General features: G+C 29.8%; 2 protein-coding genes across 4 annotated transcripts; one reads left to right on the top strand and one right to left on the bottom strand.

The window, feature by feature from the left end:
* The first annotated feature begins 1150 nt into the window (after positions 1 to 1150).
* Positions 1151 to 4304, top strand: LOC116031707 (pentatricopeptide repeat-containing protein At5g46100). Of its 3 annotated transcripts, none has more exons than XM_031273981.1 (3): positions 1151 to 1434; positions 1520 to 1606; positions 2754 to 4304. In XM_031273981.1, exon 3 carries the CDS (start codon positions 2774 to 2776, stop codon positions 4229 to 4231), a length of 1458 nt encoding a protein of 485 aa, XP_031129841.1. In that variant the 5' UTR covers positions 1151 to 1434; positions 1520 to 1606; positions 2754 to 2773; the 3' UTR covers positions 4232 to 4304. The 3 variants fall into 3 exon arrangements, with proteins under 3 accessions (XP_031129841.1, XP_031129840.1, XP_031129842.1); XM_031273980.1 differs by having other exon boundaries at positions 1520 to 1647; XM_031273982.1 differs by lacking the exons at positions 1151 to 1434; positions 1520 to 1606 and adding an exon at positions 1703 to 2070.
* Positions 4305 to 9396: 5092 nt separating this feature from the next.
* LOC116033286 (acetylajmalan esterase-like) lies at positions 9397 to 10497 on the bottom strand. The gene has a single exon (XM_031276038.1). The coding sequence runs from the start codon at positions 10495 to 10497 to the stop codon at positions 9397 to 9399; it is 1101 nt and encodes a 366-aa protein (XP_031131898.1).
* Positions 10498 to 22997: the final 12500 nt, after the last annotated feature.

Here is a 22997-nt window from a genome sequence, read left to right as displayed (position 1 = left end):
TAACAGACATTGAAGACTGAAAATCAATGGCAGAAAACTGGCAAGACAAGTGAAACATTTCAAGGCAGTTAGTTTGTTACAGATTCGGGAGAAGACTATAAAAGATTTGACTTTCTTCCAAGTTGATAGGGCAGTCTCAATGAGCTAAACTGAGCAACTTGATGAATCAACATTCTTATCAAGTTGAATTCAATTCTTGATGATATTGGACTGTTACCACAATAATACAACTTGGGAGAGCTGCAATTGAGGGGGAGACTCAACTTGGAAGATCGGGAGATCCTTCATCAATTCTTCAAGAAGTTTCTTCATGTTTGAAGGCTATGGTGTAGCCAAGGAGATCGAAGTGCTTCGATCATATCACTATGTTTGGTAAAATGTTCACATTGATTATGAATGAAGAATTGGCTACTGTTTCTGTGATGTCCCCCATATGTAGGAATGGTTATTCCGAACTGGATTAACAAATTTCCTGTGTTCTTGTATGTTGTGGTTAATTCCCTAATTCTTGCTATATGCCAGAATTCATCAATGAACTACTTCCTCAACTAGTTCTAAAACTATTACTTCGTAACTCTATTGCACATAGTATTCATTAAGTGTTAACAAAGTGATTATGTATTGATCTTGAAATCAGCGTTACTTCGCATTAAATTTCATTTATTTTCTAAACTTTTTTCTATAGCATTTCTTTTCAAGCTAGTTTCCGAATTACCACTACCACTACCACTTATTATTACTACAATACTATTATTATTGTTATTATTATATATTATATTATAATTGTTTATTGCTATTATTATTATTATATTATTATTATTATTATATAAAATAATATGTTTATTTTTAGAAAAATGAAAGAAACACACACACACACACACACACACACACATATATATATATATATATATATATATATATAAAATTAATTTTCAGTCAAATAAAAAAAGATAATTTTTTAATCTTTATCTTTAGAGTTCAACCAACCACTAAGAAACTAAAATAATTTTTCAAAAATGAGTAATTTTATGAAAATTATTTTTGAGAAAACATTTTCTTTAGGTAAGTTTAAAAGTTTAAAAAAATTCTATAAAAACCACTAAAATTACAAAAATGATAATTGAATATTTGAATACACTAAAATGGAGAGAAGGCGACTACCTAGTCGGCTACTCCCTCACTCCCTCCCAAATTGCGGCGAATTGGTGAACGAGTTGAGGTGCTGCGGAAGAGTGACGACCGGAAGCAGGCCGTGGAGTGATAACTGGAAGCACAAGACCCTAATCCCCAATTCCAATTTTTACCCTTCTGTGAAGAGACGTCGACCCCGCAGTCCCTCCCAAAATTCGTGCGTAGTTACCGCGGACTGGCGGACGAGCTGAGGTGCGGCGGTGGAGTGACGACCGGAAGCAGGCGGTGGCGGACCAACTCCAAGTAGGTTGCGTTACTCTGTATTCATGAAAAATGGTTTTACCATTGCAAGAAATCTGAAACTTTCTTTTCTTTTTTGGAAAATTAGCAACCAAAATGACACCTGAAATTTAATTAGCGAGAAAAGTCAAAGCTCCGGCCTTGCTTTATCTTCTTCCTCTCGTCGCAAGCGGAGGTAGGTGGCTTGCACGGCACTTCCTTTATCATCTCTAATAGGTATGCTTACGATCACACTTTTATTATTTTCTATCATTGTTAGCTTTGATTTTGAGATTTTTAAACTTCTGTTTAGTTATTAATACCATGTTTGCTAAAATTCAGAGTACTCATCTGTCAAATGTGGTCATCTAGGCTCTTCATTGTTTGATTTGGAACTTCTATACAATTAAAAGAGAATTTTTTTTATTTTTTTATTTTTTGTTGTTATGTTGAGATATTCCTATTACTCATTTTCAAGAACTCTGGACTATATGCCTTACTGTGTTAGCTCTAGTTTTGATGATCCTAAATTTGGATGGTTTGGACTTAGAATGGAATTATGATGGATCTTAGAAGCCGGTTCTAACTTGCAACGTGGCTGCCTGCTATGGTTGCAGCTGTGGACTGCACCTGTGGGCTGTGGATTTGTGTATATTTTTGGTATATTGTCTGCCTGGATTTGTGTATATTTTGGTGGATTTTGTAGCTTTCATTTTTGTGATTTTGTCTACATGGTGTTGTTTGTATATCTAAAACATTGATACCTAGTAGAAGCGTTTGATTTTCTACTATGTTTGTATATTGCTTGAACCTTCAAGCATCAAATGTGAACATAGACTCTATAGCTTATAGCTTACTGCTCCTCTATGTTCAGATCTGTAGGTGAATATCGTGCTAAATTTTTAGAAGAAATTATACAAAAGGAATGAAATGAAAAGTTGGGTAGTGTGATAGTGTCCTAAATCTATAACTAGAAGATGACAACCTAGGTAGCCAATCATCCCTTTGCCTCATATTTCTTCTAGGAGTTTTTGTTGATGCTAATGTAAACTTCCAACTATAGACTCTATAGTACCTTTGGATATGACCAATATGACTTCAATAGCTTTGGATGTGCATGCTTCGATAGCTTTCAATATACGCACTTTGATATAAAAGAGCTGATTTCATTGTTGGGAACTATGTTTTCCGCAACATGTCTGCCTGGGACTAGTTTTTAACTAAATATAACAGATTCACCCCTCTTGATAAAATGCCTCTGCTAGAAAATTTTCCTACATCCATTTCTTATTGAGAGTCAAACTATTTGTTTCCTGATTTTCAATTACATTCTTCTTTGACAGTATTTATTTAGGGTGCATAAATGGGTTGCAAGACCGTGATCAAGTGGCCTAAGCAAATCACAGCATGCCTGGTTGAGCAGTTAATTAAAGCGGAAAAAGACATACAGAAAGCTATTCTAATATTTGATGCTGCAACAGCAGAGTATACTAATGGCTTCAGGCATGATAATGGCACCTTTGGTATCATAATCTCAAGATTGCTTTCTGCCAACCGGTTTAAGTCAGCTGAGGATATGCTTGCTAGAATGAAGGAGGAGAATTGTATGATTACAGAGGACGTCTTCCTCTCTATGTGTAGAGCCTATGGACGGGTTCACAAGCCACTTGATGTGGTCAGGATCTTCCAAAAGATGAAGGATTACGATTGTGAACCTACCCAGAAGTCTTATATTACAGTTTTCTCTATTCTTGTGAACGAAAACCGGTTGAAAACAGCTTTTAAGTTTTACCGTTACATGAGGGAAAAAGGTATCCCTCCTAGCACTGCTTCGCTCAATATTCTCATTAAAGCGCTTTGCAAGAATGACAAAACAATGGATGCCGCTTTTAATATATTTCGTGAGATGCCTAAACATGGATGTAATCCGGATCCATACACGTATGGTACTATCATTAATGGGCTTTGTAAATTGGGGAGGATTCTTGAAGCAAAAGAACTTTTCAGGGAGATGGAAGCAAAAGGTTGTTTACCAACTGTTATCACCTATACTGCTTTGATTCATGGTCTTTGTCTCTGTAATGACTTGGATGGAGCCACAGGATTGCTTGAGGATATGAAAATCAAACTTGTTGAGCCCAACGTGTTTACTTACAGCTGTCTTATGGACGGTCTTTGCAAGAGTGGACGTTCTTTACAAGCCATGGAGCTATTGGAGATGATGATTAGTGAACGTAAGGTTCCAAATATTATAACTTACAGCACCTTAATTCATGGACTATGTAGAGAAGGTAAACTTCGTGAAGCATTGGAGATTTTTGATAAAATTAAGCTTCAGGGGTTACAACCTGACGCAGGGTTGTACTGGAAAATTATCAGTCTATTTTGTGAGATTAACAAGTTCCAGGAAGCCGCTAATTACCTTGATGAGATGGTTCTTAGTGGGGTCCTCCCCAATCGGGTAACTTGGAGCCTTCATGTTAAGATTCATAACACAGTAGTCCAAGGACTTTGTGTTGGAAATGATCCAAATCGTGCTTTCCAATTATATCTAAGCATAAGAACTCGAGGAATTTCAGTCGAGGCGGAGACATTCGAACTTCTTGTTGATCACTTTTGCAAGAAAGGAGACCTGCACAAATCTGCTCGTATTATCGAGGAGATGGTGATTGATGGATGCATACCTGGAACAGGAACATGGACTGCTGTACTGGATGCGTTTTGGGACAGACGAAAGGCGAAGGAAGCTACTGAGTTGGCATTCTCCGAGCTGATGGCTAAACTTGTGGAGTGTAAAACCCCGAGCCTAGTTGAACATTGAGGTATGTCATAAATTACACTTTTGAAGAAAAATGTAATACTTTTACATTTGAATGAAAAAGTATTACTCGTTACATTTTTTCTTCAAAAGTATTATACAAAACCTTATAAGTAACCCGCACTTTATACCTAATTAGTATTATATTTTTTAGTATAAGTATTACATTTTTATCTTGAACCCACCTGTCTCAAGAACAAGGATCTGTGAGGCATTCTCACAGGGGAGTCACTCAATTTTAATTGAATTAACTGATTTTTCTTTTTATTCTAACCATTAATTATTCGAATTGAAATTTGTTTTGACTCCCTCCGAAATTTCGAGTTTGAATATTTTAGATTAAAAGTGGAATATTTTTTAAAGTTGAAAACTAAAATGAAACAAATCAAAGTTAAGAGCTAAATGTGGAAATAACATTATAATTCATGAATTAAAAGTATAATAAACTTATCTATTACTCCGTAATATACTATTAATGGGTTGTTTGGCAGATTACCTTAATATTTCTGGAAATGTTAGATTCCTGATAATGTGTTAGAATCATGTGCTTGGTTAAAACTGAAGTATGTAATATAAACTTGTTTGGTTGAGGAGTTGTATATATTATAATGATTATTTTACTTTAATACACTCAACATATGTCCATGTATTTCAGTATATGAAGTTCAAAAGGTTTTATTTTAGTTCCTTTGTCCACAGAGTTTGTTGGAAATTTTAGTATAAAATGACATTTTAAGTGTTATTTTGTGGCACAAATATATGTGGGTCCATTTATGATTTGAGTTGGGTCAAAGTGCATTCGGATTCTTCTAAGTGAGACAAAGAAAACAATATATTGTACGTTCAAAATAGATAGAGTGAAAAGAAATTGACTTTAAAAATAGATCCATTTGAATTGAAAAAAAAATGATATAATGATTGGGCTACGTTATGCTAATTTTACAGAATGTATTTTTCCAATTGAGACGAGAAGAAACTCTTTAATTAGAATTTGACTTTCAGAAGGAGAGGTTAATAACTCCTTGCGGTGGAATTGATAATGCACTGCCGTGTGGAGAAGATTAAAAAAAAACGTTAAAGGGCAAAGTAGGTAAAGGGCCAAGGGAATCTCACAATACCTAAGGAGGCTAAGGGTATCACATTATTCCTTCTAAAACATGAAAAAACTTGACGGGGATGATATATTTGATTCCATGGAAAAGTTATATAACTTCAACCAAACATAAGAATGTTATATAACCAACCAAATATAACTCTGGATAATAATTTGAAAATTTTTCTTTATGTTAAAAATCGGCCTACTTTAACTCAATCTTCTAGTATGATTATCCCCTTTGTATGTCAAGAACAACGCAGAGAGAAGAGAGAGAACTGGAAAATGCAGAAACTGCACATTTCGTTAATAACTGACAAGTATATATACATACGAAATGCAGAAATTGCCCATTTCGTTAATAACTGATAAGTATATATACATACAATTGGGAAATGGAAATATATTCTAGACATGGATAATAGTCATAATACAAAATATATTTTGCAACACTCCCCCTTGGCCAATATCTAATTATAATCATGCCTCGTTAAAAATCTCACTAGAAAATCTTAGTCGAGAAAAAGAGTACACAATGTATGTATAACTATGTATTGGTACTGATTGCCTCATTAAAAAACTTTAGGCTAAAAAAATGTAGTTAAGAGAAAAATAGTACAACCATAGGCTTTCAGAGCATAATCTTCAGAATTTTAAGAGTTTTGGATTGTCCATTCAACTGCATCTAGAGGTTGTTGCTCCCCCCCGCCCCCCCGAAGACAACAATTTTCCAAGCTTGCGCATTGCAATTTTATGAGCATATTTCTCAAAAGTGGATGTAGGCAAGGACTTCATGAACAAATATGCTAGATTATCACTAGAGTACGCGGACCTTTTCACCAAGAAGTTTACCACTCTTATGAAGTTCATGCACTTGGGTAAAAGAACTTAGGTACAATGTTCTTTGTAAGGTTCCCCTTAATGTACCCACTACTCATCTATACATCACATGTCGCATTGTCCTCATACAGGACAGTTAGAGTATCATATTTACTTGCCATGTGAGTAACCCACCAATGTAATATCATGGTTGCTCTCAAATGTAATATTGTGCATGATTGCTCTCAAGATAAAGACCAAGGGTCTTTTGTACCTTAATTAGACATATCTAAAGATATGTTTTACTTCATTTCAATGTTGGTTGGAGAAGTACTAGACCTAGCCAGTAAATTCACTATGAAAGCAATGTTAGGTCTAATGCAATGCCAGATAGAATAGAGCCTCAACAGGACTCAAATAAAGAACTTCAAACCCTAGAATATCCTCATTGTCACCCTTAAATTTATATGAGTCTTTGTCAACTCCAAGTGAACGAACCACCATTGGAGTACAAAGGAGATGTGATTTGTCTATATAGAATCTCTCGAATAGTTTGTTTGTGTAATTTCATTGGTGTTCAAAGATTCCATCATAGAGATGCACGATCTATATGACTATATCTCAATATCCAGAGCCTATTACAAAACAGTGGGTAACAACTTCGGGTAAAAATATAATTTAGAAACGAAAGCGATGGTCATGACTACCTTTGTTTCAAACCCACTATCTCGTCTAAAATTAGGGTGGCAGTTATGGTCATTGCCCTCGTTTAACTTGCTAAATAGGTTAAAATAGAACTTAATTAAATGTTTTTACTTGTTTAGGGGATTGAATTAGGGTTTATATTATTTAGAATTAATGACCATTTTTGTTATTAACCAAAAAAAATTGATCATTTTTGTCATCTCTAGACTATGCCATAATTATCAAATTGGTCCTCAACTATTAATTTTAATCAATTAAATTCTCAACTATTGATTTCGTAACTGATTTGGTCCTTCGTTAATTTGACTATGAAATGGCTGTCTACTTTCATATTTTCCAACATTCCACCCTTCAACCATTATTGCTTCATTTGTCAAAATTTCCAATCTCTTCTTCTCCCAAATTAATATTCTCAAAACTCGATAACCCTAATTTGCTTTCATAACCATTTCATGAACATAATAATCTCCTAATTTGTAGAGATTATTAGTACTTTATTAGGCGTCAATTGGATCATTTTTCATAGTAACTTTGGAAACAAATATTTCCCTTCATTGAGATTTGATTGCGGCAACGGAATTAATAATGATGGTAATATCAAATTAATTGGATGCAATATTAATGTTAATTACTCGGTACTATTTTAGATTTAATCAACCAAAATTACTTCTATGACTCCCTATTAACGTTTGAGAAAATTTTATTTCCCAAATGCCCGGCCCTTACAGCATTAAATGTATACAAATCACTCTCCCAAACATTGGACAAGAATGTATGGCTCTGTTTGGTAAATGACTGTTAGCTGATAGCTGTTAGCTGATTAGGTTAGAAGACATAAGTAATTGATAACATTAGCTGTGTTTGATAAATTAGCTTTAGCTGTTTGATATAATTTCTTTTCTCAAAAAGCTAATTGAAAATGTTGTTTTGAGTAGCATTTTCAATTTTAGTATTTTGGAGTTACAAAAAGCTTATTCAACAAACATTTATCTTGATTTTTTAACCAAGTCAAATGGTCAAATGGTCAAATAAGTTAAAATTGACTGATAAGCTAATTATTTACCAAACGGGGACCTATATGAGCACAATTTCATTAGAGGAACTGGGCGAGTAGGCGGTTTTGGGTACCCACATAGCCCAACTATTTTATTTCATTTTATAAATATAATTATATTACATTCTTTTTTGAGTACTACTGACTCGGTTACAATGTAGTATCTGTTTATGGCTCGAACCCACTCCCATCATCCATGTGGGAGTGTTAACCGGGACACAGAATGCCACTAGACCACAAGATCTTTGACATAATTATATTACATTAATTTAAAACATAACAAGTCTCAATCAAAGTTATATTTTTGATTTACGTCTCCTTTTTTTTTTGTTAATTTTTTGTATACATTATGCTATAAGAGTTGTACTATACAATTTTGTGAATAAAAAGTCTTTTATTACATTTTGTTAACTTTTGTTATCTTTTTTCTTATTATTATTTTCATGCATATCCATATACATAATACATTTTCTTACATTCTTCTATAGTAATAGTAATAATATATGTAGACATGCTATTATAATAAATAAGTTTTATTTCATTAAATTAACCATAATTATATTTAGTAATATATCATATCTAAAATTCTTACTTCAATATATTAACCATACCATAATTATTACTCAAATTATTAACAATACTTTAATTTAATATTTAATATATAATATGAATTACAAAACTATAAATTAAAATATACATACACACACACACACACACACACACACACACACACACACACACACACAGATATATATATATATATATATATATATATATATAACTATTAAAAAAATATTTTACATTACATTTTAGTATTAATATTAGACATATATTTTTGTGCATCATGCATATAAAATACTAGTAAATTTATAAATATTAATAATAAATTTTAACATTAAAAAATAATTAGATAAAATATTATATACATTTATTTTTTTATTTGTTTAACTCTCATTAACAATTATTTTTTTATTTGATTGAATATATACATTATTTGTTAAATTTATATTTTATAATTTAAAAATATCATTAATTAATGAATTATTATTATAAAATATATGCATGTCCATATGTTACATTTGACATATTAACCACTAATTTTCAAACAAGGCTTATAAGTGAAATTTACTCTTTCATAAATGTTTGATTATATTTTAATTTGTTAAATTTTAAATGTTTGAATATGATTATTACGTACAATATATAATTGTTAAAGACATAAAAGTTGAGTATTTTGTTTTCACCAATAAATTTTAGTTTAAATCATTCTAAAAAATGTTAAGCAATTAAAGGAAATTATTTACTTATCATGATATTATGATGAAGATCTTTGGAGTGAAGGGGTATAACTATAACTGTGATTCTCGGAAATCACAGGTGAGGTTATAGGATCTGGTAAAAAAAGGTTGGAAGGTATGTGCATATGGTGAATGAATAAAATTTATATTATTGAAATGATAAGTTATTTAATAATTAAAATTACAAAAAGTGAATTAGTTAACCAAGCTTATTTAGGGCATTCTGGACGAGATATGAAGCAACGAGACCATATGTTTTATCGGTGAGATGTACGCCGTCCCAATGCAGAGCCCGTTCGGGATTGGGGCAAACCTTAACGCCGTCGGATCCACACAATTTGTTGTTGTCGTAGTTATAGTTCCCGCCATATCCACAACAAGCTCTGAGCACAGTTGTGGGTTCCACGTCATATTTTTGTGGGTCATGGAGAATATTGAGAAAAGCAGTACGCTGATCCGCTAAAACAACCTTAACACCGTCCCCTGAGAACTCGGTGTTGAGGGAAGAAACGCCGTCGTTCAAGAGGTTGTAGTGGGAGTTAGCGAGGTTGTTGTAATCTACGAGACATCCCCAGAAATCGTATGCTTCGGCGGCTGAGCCGGCGCCGGCTGTGAGCTGAGCCGGGAGGCAGCCGAAGGGGTAGGGCCCAGGGACTAGGATTTGTTTCGCGCCCATTTTGATAATTTCCCTCACGCCGTCCGTGATGGCCCCCACCACGGACGGGACGTAAGTGTAGACTTCATCTAGGGATTTGCCGTTGTCGATTGAGGTGAAATAGTCGTTGCCGCCGTACTCGCCGAAGACGAACAGAGATTCCTCGATCCGTTTCTTGCACCCGTCGGTTGTTTTCCGGATAGTGGAGTCTAGGTACTTATTGAACCATTCGAGTTGGGTGCTTATCGGCGGCTTGAACGTCTTGAAGCTGATGCCTTTTCCGGTGAAGAAATCCTCGTCCAGCGCCGTCGCTCCGGCGACGGCGAAATTTACGCCCTGAGTGAAATTTGCGCCGGTGTTGAGGTACGCCTCCAGAAAAGGAAGCCCGTAATTCTTGGCGAGGAAGTCAATAACCAGACGCCCGTCGGAGAATCGGCCGGTGGCTTCATGGAAGAAGGTTTCGCCGTACGGAAGGCTGCCGGCGTCGAACTGCATTCCGAGACCGGAAGCAATTAGGTTTCCGGTGTCGGAGAGAGAATCTCCAAATTGGAAGATGGAGTTCACAACTGCAGCATGATCAGCAGAAGGGAAGAAGACGAGAAACACTACAAGTCCAACAATCCAAGAAGAAGAAGAAAAAGCCATTATATTATTATTATTATACTGATGCACGCATGCATGCACTCTTGGATTGGATGAATGAGTTCCCCATGCATTGCTGCAATATATATGCTCAAGGTTTCTAGTTATTTTTGGTAAATAAATCATAATATTAATCTGCATAATATGTAGGAAAAACGTTACAAATTATGCATCCAATTAAAAAGGAATTGGATGGGATTCAAAAGGAATAATCTGGTTTTCCTTTTAAATAAACTTTTAATTTAATTAGTATTTTTATTTCATTAATAAATTATTATAATAATTATATTTAATTAGTACAATATTTTTTTTGATTTATATACATTTATTATTTAATATTAACATTAGTCGTAGAAAAGTTTTTAAAATATAGAAATAGTTTTTTGTTTTCAAATTCAAATTATTATAACCAAAACTGCTTATCATCTTGGTAATCAAATTTAACTATGAATTTTTCTATAGGCAAATTATTGAAATCGGTACATATTTAATTTATTATTAATTGATTTTCGCAAGTAAATCACTGAGATGCATGTGTGGATAGTTATATCACAATTATTTAAGAGTTAATACCACAAATGGTCCTCTGACTATTGGGGTAGTACTTCTTTTAGTCCTCGACTTTCAATTCGACCACAAATGGTCCTCTGACTTTCATTTTTTACCACAAATAGTCCTCTGTTAAAATTTCTGTTAAATAGGTGTTAAATCTAGGGGTGATATCGTCAAATTGATTAATATTATTATGATTAATTCTTTTTTAGAATTATATGAGAACATAATTAATTTCAAACATTAATAAACATTAAGTTAATAAATATAAAAATAAAATGGACGTGAGAACTTATATAAATGAACAAATTAAATAAAAATCCATGATTAATGTTCGCAATTTGTACTTGATTAATTATATTAATTCAACGGTAGCAGCTTTCAGTTATGTCCCAAACAAAATGTTTGATCGATTAATGAAAAGTGAAAATTATTAATCGACCATGTATGAACAACCATGAAAATGATGAAAGCAAGATTTTTTTTAAAAAATCTTTCATTTTAGTCTGTTGGTTAAATTAAAATAGATAGCTCTAATATTAAATCTTAATTTTGTACGCATAATTATGAGAATAAAGTGTATTGTCTTTTTATTTATGAGTATTTATATTTGTTAATTGTTTCAATTATGCTTGTTGGTGAAAAATTATAAACATTTTTATTTTATGAACATTATATATATCAATTTGACGATAATACCCCTAAATTTAACACCTATTTAACAGAAATTTTAACAAAAGGACTATTTGTGGTTAAAAATGAAAGTCAGAGGACCATTTGTGGTCGAATTGAAAGTCGAGTACTAAAAGGAGTACTACCCCAATAGTCAGAGGACCATTTGTGGTATTAACTCATTATTTAATCAATTGCTAAATTTATAGGTATGCATGTTGATCTTACACGACTAGAAGGAGCTTAATGGATTGCAACCTTAGAAATATGATGACATCAATCTTCTATGTGAGAGTCAAATCATTTAGAAAGGATTCTAATTAATCAGGATTAGTTGTTAATACTCGTGAATCGTGATATTAACCTCAATTAGGAGGTCTTGCAGTCTTAAGAATATACCATTATTGTTGGCATTTGTTTATTATGATCAATGATGTCCTAAAGAGATTCATAGAAGTACCTTTTTTCTAAATCTTATTTGTCTAATTTTCCATGCCTTATGTATTGATTAGGCTTTTATATATTTAGGCGTTTATTTTTATTCCTAACTAGTATTTTCGCCCGTGCGTTGCACGGAATGAATTTGTTATAATATTTAAAAAATATTTCAATCAATATACAATTATATATATTATAACATTGAATATTATATAGCGCAATTGATGAAATTGATTGGATCGATTATGTTTTCTGATGTTTTCCTTTGAATTAGAACAAATAATTGTCCAATTACCCGGGCGTGGATAAATTTTTTTTATTATATATTGAGATAATAAAAATAAAGATGAAATTATAAAAAATTCTAATATTGAACGTGTACATTTATTTGATTATAAGATTAGTATAAAAATATTACTCAATTAATTGAATAATATATGACTTGTTTGTCTAAAATTATCTTAAAAAGATCTATAAGTAATATGACTTATATAATTATATTATGACTTATATAATTATATTATTACTAAAATAAATATGAGAAAATGAGAAATAAATTATTTGTAATTATTATAAAAATAAATTCAACGACCAATGCTTAACTTAGTTATCATAATAATTATTAGGCAATTATTATTAGTCAATTACACTAATATATGTGTAATTATACTTTTATACTTTAAGTATATTCATTTTGCCCATATTGCATTTAGTTTTATCTTCCTCCTCCATATTTGAATGAATTAATTTTGATTATTATAAAAATCTAACAACCCATGTTCAATTAATTTTTTTAAAGTTTAAATAATTTAGAGTTTTCAAAAGGAAAGTATAATTAACTATTAAAGTTTTTAAATAATTTTCAGTCAATTAGTAATATCCTTTTCTTTATAGATATTAGTTAATTTGTAGATATTAGTTAATTTCTATTTTACATTTTCTTAACAAATAAGCTTTATTAATTATTTGACCAATAAAATATTTCATTAATTGACTACAAAAGTTTAGGCGGGGAATGAAATAGGAGGATTTTACTTTTATATATAGTATAGAATATAGATTACGATCTTTTTATATTTTAAATCAATTAGTAATATCATTTTTCGCGGAATAATGGTCAAATAAACCACTGAACTACACACAAAACTGCAATTAGGCCATCGAACTCAAAAAGAATGCAATTGGATTCCTGAACTATATAAACTCATGCAATTAAGTACAAATTGACATGTTTTCAAAAAAAAAAAAGAAGTCGAAATTGACATGTTTACCTACAATTGTGATGACATTGTGGTTACTAATTTTAAAATACTTTTTAAATAATTTTAATTAAAATAATTAAATAATAATAATAATAATAAAATTAAAAAAAAAAAAACAGACGTCTCCGGCAGTTCTTCAATTTTTTTAATTTTTTTTTAATTATTAGTGCCGATTGTTATGTGTAAATTAATATCAGGCAACCTTATCTAGGAAAAATGAAAAGAATTACGTAGTAATATTTACCTAATTTTCGTTCCATTTTTAATTGATGATGTAGAATATTATTATTGAAATATTTCCATTTCATTTTTAATTTCCGTTCCTTTTTTAATTTATCTTTAATATTGTTTATAATATGCCTTTATTATTTATGATGTAGAATGTTTTCCTTTTTTAATTAAATTGCAATGATATGACCATTTCCTTTTTCATTTTAGTTAATTATAGATATTTTTTTTATTTACAGTCAATTATTAATATTCATTTCCTTTTATATATTCAATCAATTAGTAACATCAGATTCATTTTTAGTCGATTTTTTTTATTTTCAGTTAATTAGTCAATTAGAATAATAGATCCACTGGTATTTTTACCTAATTTCTGTTCTATTTTTAATTAATGATGTAGAATATTATTATTGAAATATTTTTATTCTATTTTTAATTTACCTTTACTATTGTTTAAAATTTAAAATATGCATTTACTATTCTTATGTTTTTATATATAGTATAGATTAATACTATGCTAATTATGACGTCCATGTATTATGAATAAGTATGGTAATTAAGGAGTATATATTATAACTAAAAAATAATGTATATTTTAATTTCGTTTAATTATGGACGTAATATGTGTATGTTTAATTTTCTTTAATTTTATCCGTAATATATATGTGTATGTTTAATTTTCTTTAATTATGTCCGTAATATGTGTACCATTAATTTCTTTAATTGATTAGATAAAATTATGGCAAGTATAAAAAAAAACCGTTTAATAAAAGTATAATGTTTGAACTAATTTCTCAATGACCATAATTATTAAGATTTTATTCCAAAGTAACCATTAGCATAATTTTATATGTGTAATAATCTGTGAATTGAAATAATTTACATAATTGTATGGACGTAATAATAGGTGAATTAGCATAATAATACGTGAATTGAAATAATTATCATAATTTTGTTAATCTCCTCTAATTATGGATGTAATATGTGTATTATCAATTTCGTTAACTGATTTGATAAAATTTATATTACGAACAACAATATTAATTCATTAGTTTTCATAATTTTTAAGATTTTATTCAAAAGTAATCAAATGAAATGCACGGGTAATTGACATTATCTGAAGTAAAAATATATAAAATTATCGTAAGAATGAAATCTCTATGTTTAATGACCATAATAAATTTAGATGTTAAATATAGTGTAATTAACACGGATTATATAGATGGTAAATAGTATATGGTAATTACCTATACAGATTAACATATTAAACGGATTAACATATGGAACAATGTTATAAAAAAGGAAGGAAGCCTTTTAGATAAAATATATTAGGAATAATATCAATTAAATAAAATATCATAGGAATTTCTCAATTCTATATTTATAATTACCTTTATAAACAGATTTAATAGGAAAATTTAGTTACAAACTTATATTAAGAGTTATGGATTATTATTATTATATTATTATTATTATTAGGAAAATTATATTAAGAATTTTAGATTATTATTACTACGGAGTATTATTATATTATTATTATTATTATTATTATTATTATTATTATTATATTAACATAATAGATTTTAAATCGAGGCTACAAAATTTAATATTATTATTTCATTTATTCAAGTATAGTAATCACCATTCTTTAACTAATAAGTGTGAATTAGTATTGTGCAATTAATGATAAAGATTAATAATAATTAGAATCAACAATCAATGATAAAATGACCCATGTTTAGCTTCCAATGCACCATTTTTTATAAAATGAAGAATTGGAATGGTAAAACGAACAATTGGAATGAATAATTGAGGATTTATTCAAGTATAGTAACCACCATTTTTACCAAATTACATAAGCATCCGTAAATGGGGAAGATCAAGATTGCAAATTCTACAATATATAGATGAGCATCCGTAGATTGCTAGTTATTTTGCACAGTACAACTAAAAAGATGGATAGTTAAATAAGGTATTATCATTCAAAATCTTGTAATACAAAGTTACAATACAATGTTTTTCCATTAGAAATTACCAATCAAAGTAATGTAATTAAAATATATAATTATAGAAAACATTTGATTGTTCACTACAATCACTCTGAAAATTGTAATTTTACATACGTGATACGCCCATGGCAAAATTGGTCTAGCTACTTGAAACCTTATCAGCAAAAATTAAAGCATATTGAGCTGTTAAAATCAAACTAAATCACAGTACTACAAAATACTTTATGGAATGCAGACTACACCATAAGGATCTCCAACATGCAGAATGAATCAACTAAAAATTAAATCATACCGCATACCATAACAATTCTACGCGTGTTAAAGTTCGATCTTCGACTTCGTAGAATTACAGATTATAGATCTCTAACTAATAGTGAGAGCACAGATATTGGTACGTTGTGAGAGAAGAGTCATTTCTCATCATTATATAGTGGAGGATAAACATAATATGGAAGATTTTTCAAAAGGAAAGTATAATTAATTTTAATTTTATGTAAATATAGATGATTGACATGTAAAAATTTTACTACAATATTATATAATTTTTTCATTCTAATATAGTTAATTACATGTCAATTATATAAATATATATAGACATATAGATATAGATATAGATTATCATATCACTAATCACCAATCACCAATTAATTNCGTAAATGGGGAAGATCAAGATTGCAAATTCTACAATATATAGATGAGCATCCGTAGATTGCTAGTTATTTTGCACAGTACAACTAAAAAGATGGATAGTTAAATAAGGTATTATCATTCAAAATCTTGTAATACAAAGTTACAATACAATGTTTTTCCATTAGAAATTACCAATCAAAGTAATGTAATTAAAATATATAATTATAGAAAACATTTGATTGTTCACTACAATCACTCTGAAAATTGTAATTTTACATACGTGATACGCCCATGGCAAAATTGGTCTAGCTACTTGAAACCTTATCAGCAAAAATTAAAGCATATTGAGCTGTTAAAATCAAACTAAATCACAGTACTACAAAATACTTTATGGAATGCAGACTACACCATAAGGATCTCCAACATGCAGAATGAATCAACTAAAAATTAAATCATACCGCATACCATAACAATTCTACGCGTGTTAAAGTTCGATCTTCGACTTCGTAGAATTACAGATTATAGATCTCTAACTAATAGTGAGAGCACAGATATTGGTACGTTGTGAGAGAAGAGTCATTTCTCATCATTATATAGTGGAGGATAAACATAATATGGAAGATTTTTCAAAAGGAAAGTATAATTAATTTTAATTTTATGTAAATATAGATGATTGACATGTAAAAATTTTACTACAATATTATATAATTTTTTCATTCTAATATAGTTAATTACATGTCAATTATATAAATATATATAGACATATAGATATAGATATAGATTATCATATCACTAATCACCAATCACCAATTAATTATTCTTTTTTAAAATAATCACCAATTAATTAATTAATATTAGTATATATTAATATATTATATATTAATATTAAGAATAATACCATATACCATATTATCAATTATCAATTATATATCACCAATCACCCATCACCCATTAATATTAACAATATTACCATATTATCATATTATCATTATCATATATTACCATAATAATATTATAGGATGGATAATTAATAAAATAATAAAATAATAAATAAATAAAATAAATGATTTTACCAAAATACCCCTAAGTTTTGGGGGGAAAATTTGGGAGGAGGAAATTGTTTTTATATATAGTATAGATTAATTCTTCATCATTTATTTAGGCTAGATTATAAAATACAATTATGAGATACACTACTCGTTACTCACATTCTATACTAAAAAACAATAGGACACTTGCATGATCGGTTGTATAGTTGCAATTTGATGTGTCAAATTTTTGATGCCGTTGTCAAAGAATACTTTATTAGGAACACTCTAGTTTTATTAATCTAGTCAATATTTTCTATTTTAGCTCTTCTTTTATTTTTGAGATACTTTTGTTTTTTTTTTTTTAATCTAGTCAATAAATTATAATTATATTTAGCACAATATAATTTTATTGATTTATATACATTTATTATTTAATATTAACATTAGTTGTTTTTTTTTTGTCCCAGGGTTTCCACTGTCGTTTGTCGGAACCAATGACTAATCCTTTTGTTGAATTCTTATAGAATTTTTTTTAAATATAGAAATGTTTTTTTCAAAATAAAATTCTTATAACCCAAGATTTTTCTAATCATCTTGTAGTACGGAGTAATTAACATTAATTATGCATCCATTTAATTTGATATTTCCATCATTAAAATTTCTCTTACGGAAATCAAATCTCAATGAAGGGAACAATTAGGGGGCAATTTATATTGTGGACCTGGTCCACGTAACATTGTGGACCCGGTCCACGTAGCATTGTGGACCCTGGATCAAATCAATGTCGTTTGATATTTAAGTTTTAATAGATTAGGTAACTTTTCGTTTATCATTTTTAAACACAAATTTTAATTTATTATATGTACAAAATCTTTATGCCTAAGTTACAGAATTTCGTAACATGATATACAGAAACGCATCTATATATATACACATGCTTTAATTTCTATTTTATTTATTCTCATATCCGATTTATGTAAATAATTTATGTCCTATAAGCACATAATTTCATAATACAAGACATAAATTCGTTAAATAATACACACAATATGTTTTGTGTTATACAACTATTCATCATTTTCATGTACAAAATCTTTATGCTTAAGGTACAGAATTTCGTAACATAATGTACAGAAACGCATAACACGATATGCATACGCATGTTTTCTATTTTTTTTAAATAACATATGTTTTGTATTTTACTTATTCTCATATCTGATTTATAGATAATTTATGTCCTATGGGCACATAATTTCATAATACAAGACATAAATTCGTTAAATAATACACACAATATATTTTGTGTTATACAACTATTAATCAATTTCATGTACAAAATCTTTATGTTTAAGGTACATAATTTCGTAACATGATGTACAGGAACAAATAACACTATATACGTACACGAACTGAACAACAAACGAACTCTGTTAAAATAAAGTTTAAACCGACGCCCTATAGGACCAGGGTCCACAGTGCATTGTGGACCCTAATCCACGGTATAACAATTGCAATTAGGGATGGAAATAGGCCGAGCCAAGTCCAACTTTAGAAAATTAGACAACCTAGGCCTGTTACGAAAATTTAAAGCNCAATATTACCATATCACTAATCACCAATCACCAATTAATTATTCTTTTTTAAAATAATCACCAATTAATTAATTAATATTAGTATATATTAATATATTATATATTAATATTAAGAATAATACCATATACCATATTATCAATTATCAATTATATATCACCAATCACCCATCACCCATTAATATTAACAATATTACCATATTATCATATTATCATTATCATATATTACCATAATAATATTATAGGATGGATAATTAATAAAATAATAAAATAATAAATAAATAAAATAAATGATTTTACCAAAATACCCCTAAGTTTTGGGGGGAAAATTTGGGAGGAGGAAATTGTTTTTATATATAGTATAGATTAATTCTTCATCATTTATTTAGGCTAGATTATAAAATACAATTATGAGATACACTACTCGTTACTCACATTCTATACTAAAAAACAATAGGACACTTGCATGATCGGTTGTATAGTTGCAATTTGATGTGTCAAATTTTTGATGCCGTTGTCAAAGAATACTTTATTAGGAACACTCTAGTTTTATTAATCTAGTCAATATTTTCTATTTTAGCTCTTCTTTTATTTTTGAGATACTTTTGTTTTTTTTTTTTTAATCTAGTCAATAAATTATAATTATATTTAGCACAATATAATTTTATTGATTTATATACATTTATTATTTAATATTAACATTAGTTGTTTTTTTTTTGTCCCAGGGTTTCCACTGTCGTTTGTCGGAACCAATGACTAATCCTTTTGTTGAATTCTTATAGAATTTTTTTTAAATATAGAAATGTTTTTTTCAAAATAAAATTCTTATAACCCAAGATTTTTCTAATCATCTTGTAGTACGGAGTAATTAACATTAATTATGCATCCATTTAATTTGATATTTCCATCATTAAAATTTCTCTTACGGAAATCAAATCTCAATGAAGGGAACAATTAGGGGGCAATTTATATTGTGGACCTGGTCCACGTAACATTGTGGACCCGGTCCACGTAGCATTGTGGACCCTGGATCAAATCAATGTCGTTTGATATTTAAGTTTTAATAGATTAGGTAACTTTTCGTTTATCATTTTTAAACACAAATTTTAATTTATTATATGTACAAAATCTTTATGCCTAAGTTACAGAATTTCGTAACATGATATACAGAAACGCATCTATATATATACACATGCTTTAATTTCTATTTTATTTATTCTCATATCCGATTTATGTAAATAATTTATGTCCTATAAGCACATAATTTCATAATACAAGACATAAATTCGTTAAATAATACACACAATATGTTTTGTGTTATACAACTATTCATCATTTTCATGTACAAAATCTTTATGCTTAAGGTACAGAATTTCGTAACATAATGTACAGAAACGCATAACACGATATGCATACGCATGTTTTCTATTTTTTTTAAATAACATATGTTTTGTATTTTACTTATTCTCATATCTGATTTATAGATAATTTATGTCCTATGGGCACATAATTTCATAATACAAGACATAAATTCGTTAAATAATACACACAATATATTTTGTGTTATACAACTATTAATCAATTTCATGTACAAAATCTTTATGTTTAAGGTACATAATTTCGTAACATGATGTACAGGAACAAATAACACTATATACGTACACGAACTGAACAACAAACGAACTCTGTTAAAATAAAGTTTAAACCGACGCCCTATAGGACCAGGGTCCACAGTGCATTGTGGACCCTAATCCACGGTATAACAATTGCAATTAGGGATGGAAATAGGCCGAGCCAAGTCCAACTTTAGAAAATTAGACAACCTAGGCCTGTTACGAAAATTTAAAGCATGTGCCTGGGCCTGAACCTATATGTAGGCTTTTTGTTAGGCTCAAACCTGAGCCTACAATTGGCCTGGCCTGGCCTGAAGCCTTTTTAAAAGTATGTTTAATATATAGGCCATTAAAAATGTTTCAAACTAAGTCTTGCTTTGAGCCTATTTAAAGTCTACATGTTAAGTCTTTTTAAAAACTTTAATAAGTATTTCTAAATAATTTAAGAAATATACTTAATACAAAACTAATATATAACTACATAAGTATATAACCAAAATGCAAACATAGTAGCATTAAAACATAAAATAAAACAAGTCACGATTTCACCTTGCTCGTCAACTTGTTTATGAATAAATTCAATTGTATTATTACTTGTAATCCTATATAATTTCATAAATAGTTAACATTCAACTCACATAATTAAGTCGCGATACTTCATTAAATATTATAACAATAAGAACAATTAATAAACAATTAAACAATAAGAACACAATTTTTTCAGACTGTCAGAATGTGTGTGGCTTGATTAATGGAGCTTTACCCGATCACTCTTATGCAGGGTGTGTTATTAAGGATTGCCGTGAATTTCGTAGACACTTTGAAATAGTGTCCTTTCGTTATATCTCTCGATCAGTGAATAAGCTCGCCCATACTCTTGCAAGGGCGGCTTGTTTTCAAACTGGTACTTCTTGTTGGTTTTCTTCTATTCCGCATTGTATTGAACATTTATTTTAATGAAAGTTGGTTCCTTTGATTTTCAAAAAAAAAAAAAAACAATAAGAACACTTAGTTGAATCAGAATTTAGAATGAGATTTTGGAGGTGCAGGGTTAGGGTTTGGTAATTATATATACTTGAGGTTATATTGTAGTTATAAAAATATATTAGGTATAAAATAGAATATATACTAACTTTATATATATATATATATATATATACACACACACAAACACACACACACACAAATACCAGGCCTGTAGGCTTGAAGGCCATATAGGTCTGGCCTGTTTAATTTAATAGACTTTAAAATGGGTCTAAGCGTACATAGCCTTTTTCCAAAACAAGTCAAGTCTAACTATGCCTTAATTAGGCCATGTCATAGGTCCTACAAAGCGGCCTGGCCTATTCTTATCCTTAGGAACAATAATGTTTGCTATGGTAAGTAACATGCTTATTTAATGATGGTGATTTTGTTCGCTAAAAATGTAATATACTCTGTGAGCTGTTTGCAAATGTAGATGAGTAGATTTATCCAAGAGTTGTGATAGTTGTTGTGTAACAAAACTGATATCAGGTCTTGTAATAGTTAGATATAAGAGCTTTTCAACTAATCTTCTGTACTAAGTGTTGTCATCTAATAAATGTCCTTCATTTTTATTCAACTTGAGTGCAGGGACAATAGGAATGTGTACTGGCTTATAATTTATAAAACCTGCATCATTTAATAGTTCAAGGGCATACTTCCTTTGGGATACTGAAATGTCTTTCTCTGTCTAGCCACTTCCAATCCTAGAAAGTACTTCAAGGGCCCTAGGTCCCTAGGTCTTTTATTTGAAAATTGGCATTAAGTTGTAGCTTGATCTGTTGTATCAGCTTCACTATATATCATCCACATATACTAATAATGCCACAAAGGAAGGACTTGATTACTTGAAGCCCATATTCTGTAAGGCAACACTATATATCATCACATATACTAAGGAAGGACTTGATTACTTTAAGGCAACACACAACTTTGTGTTTCACTGTCTATTTCACTGTCTACTGTCTTGCTTTGACTTTTTGAGTAGGACCTGAGTAGGTCGCTTAATTGGGTGACTGTCTACTGTCTTGCTTTGACTTTTTGAGTAGGACTAGGACCTGAGTAGGTCGCTTAATTGGGTGAGTAGGACCTGTAAGGCAACACTATATATCATCACATATACTAAGGAACTATATATCATCACATATACTAAGGAAGGACTTGATTACTAGGTCGCTTAATTGGGTGAGTAGGACCTGTAAGGCCCTGTAAGGCAACACTATATATCATCACATATACTAAGGAAGGACTTGATTACTTTAAGGCAACACACAACTTTGTGTTTCACTGTTTATTTCACTATCTATTGTCTTGCTTTGACTTTTTGAGTAGGACCTGAGTAGGTCGCTTAATTGGGTTTGATGAATACATGAATTTGGATATGGATGATGCTAAGGAAGTCGATGTAAGGAAGAAAGCAATTAGGTTTTTTTTTTTTTTTTTTTTTTTTTTTTTT

Source organism: Ipomoea triloba, chromosome 10, assembly GCF_003576645.1.
Source record: "Ipomoea triloba cultivar NCNSP0323 chromosome 10, ASM357664v1".
Classification (NCBI taxonomy): Eukaryota; Viridiplantae; Streptophyta; class Magnoliopsida; order Solanales; family Convolvulaceae; genus Ipomoea; species Ipomoea triloba.
This window is presented reverse-complemented; position numbering and strand designations above follow the sequence as displayed.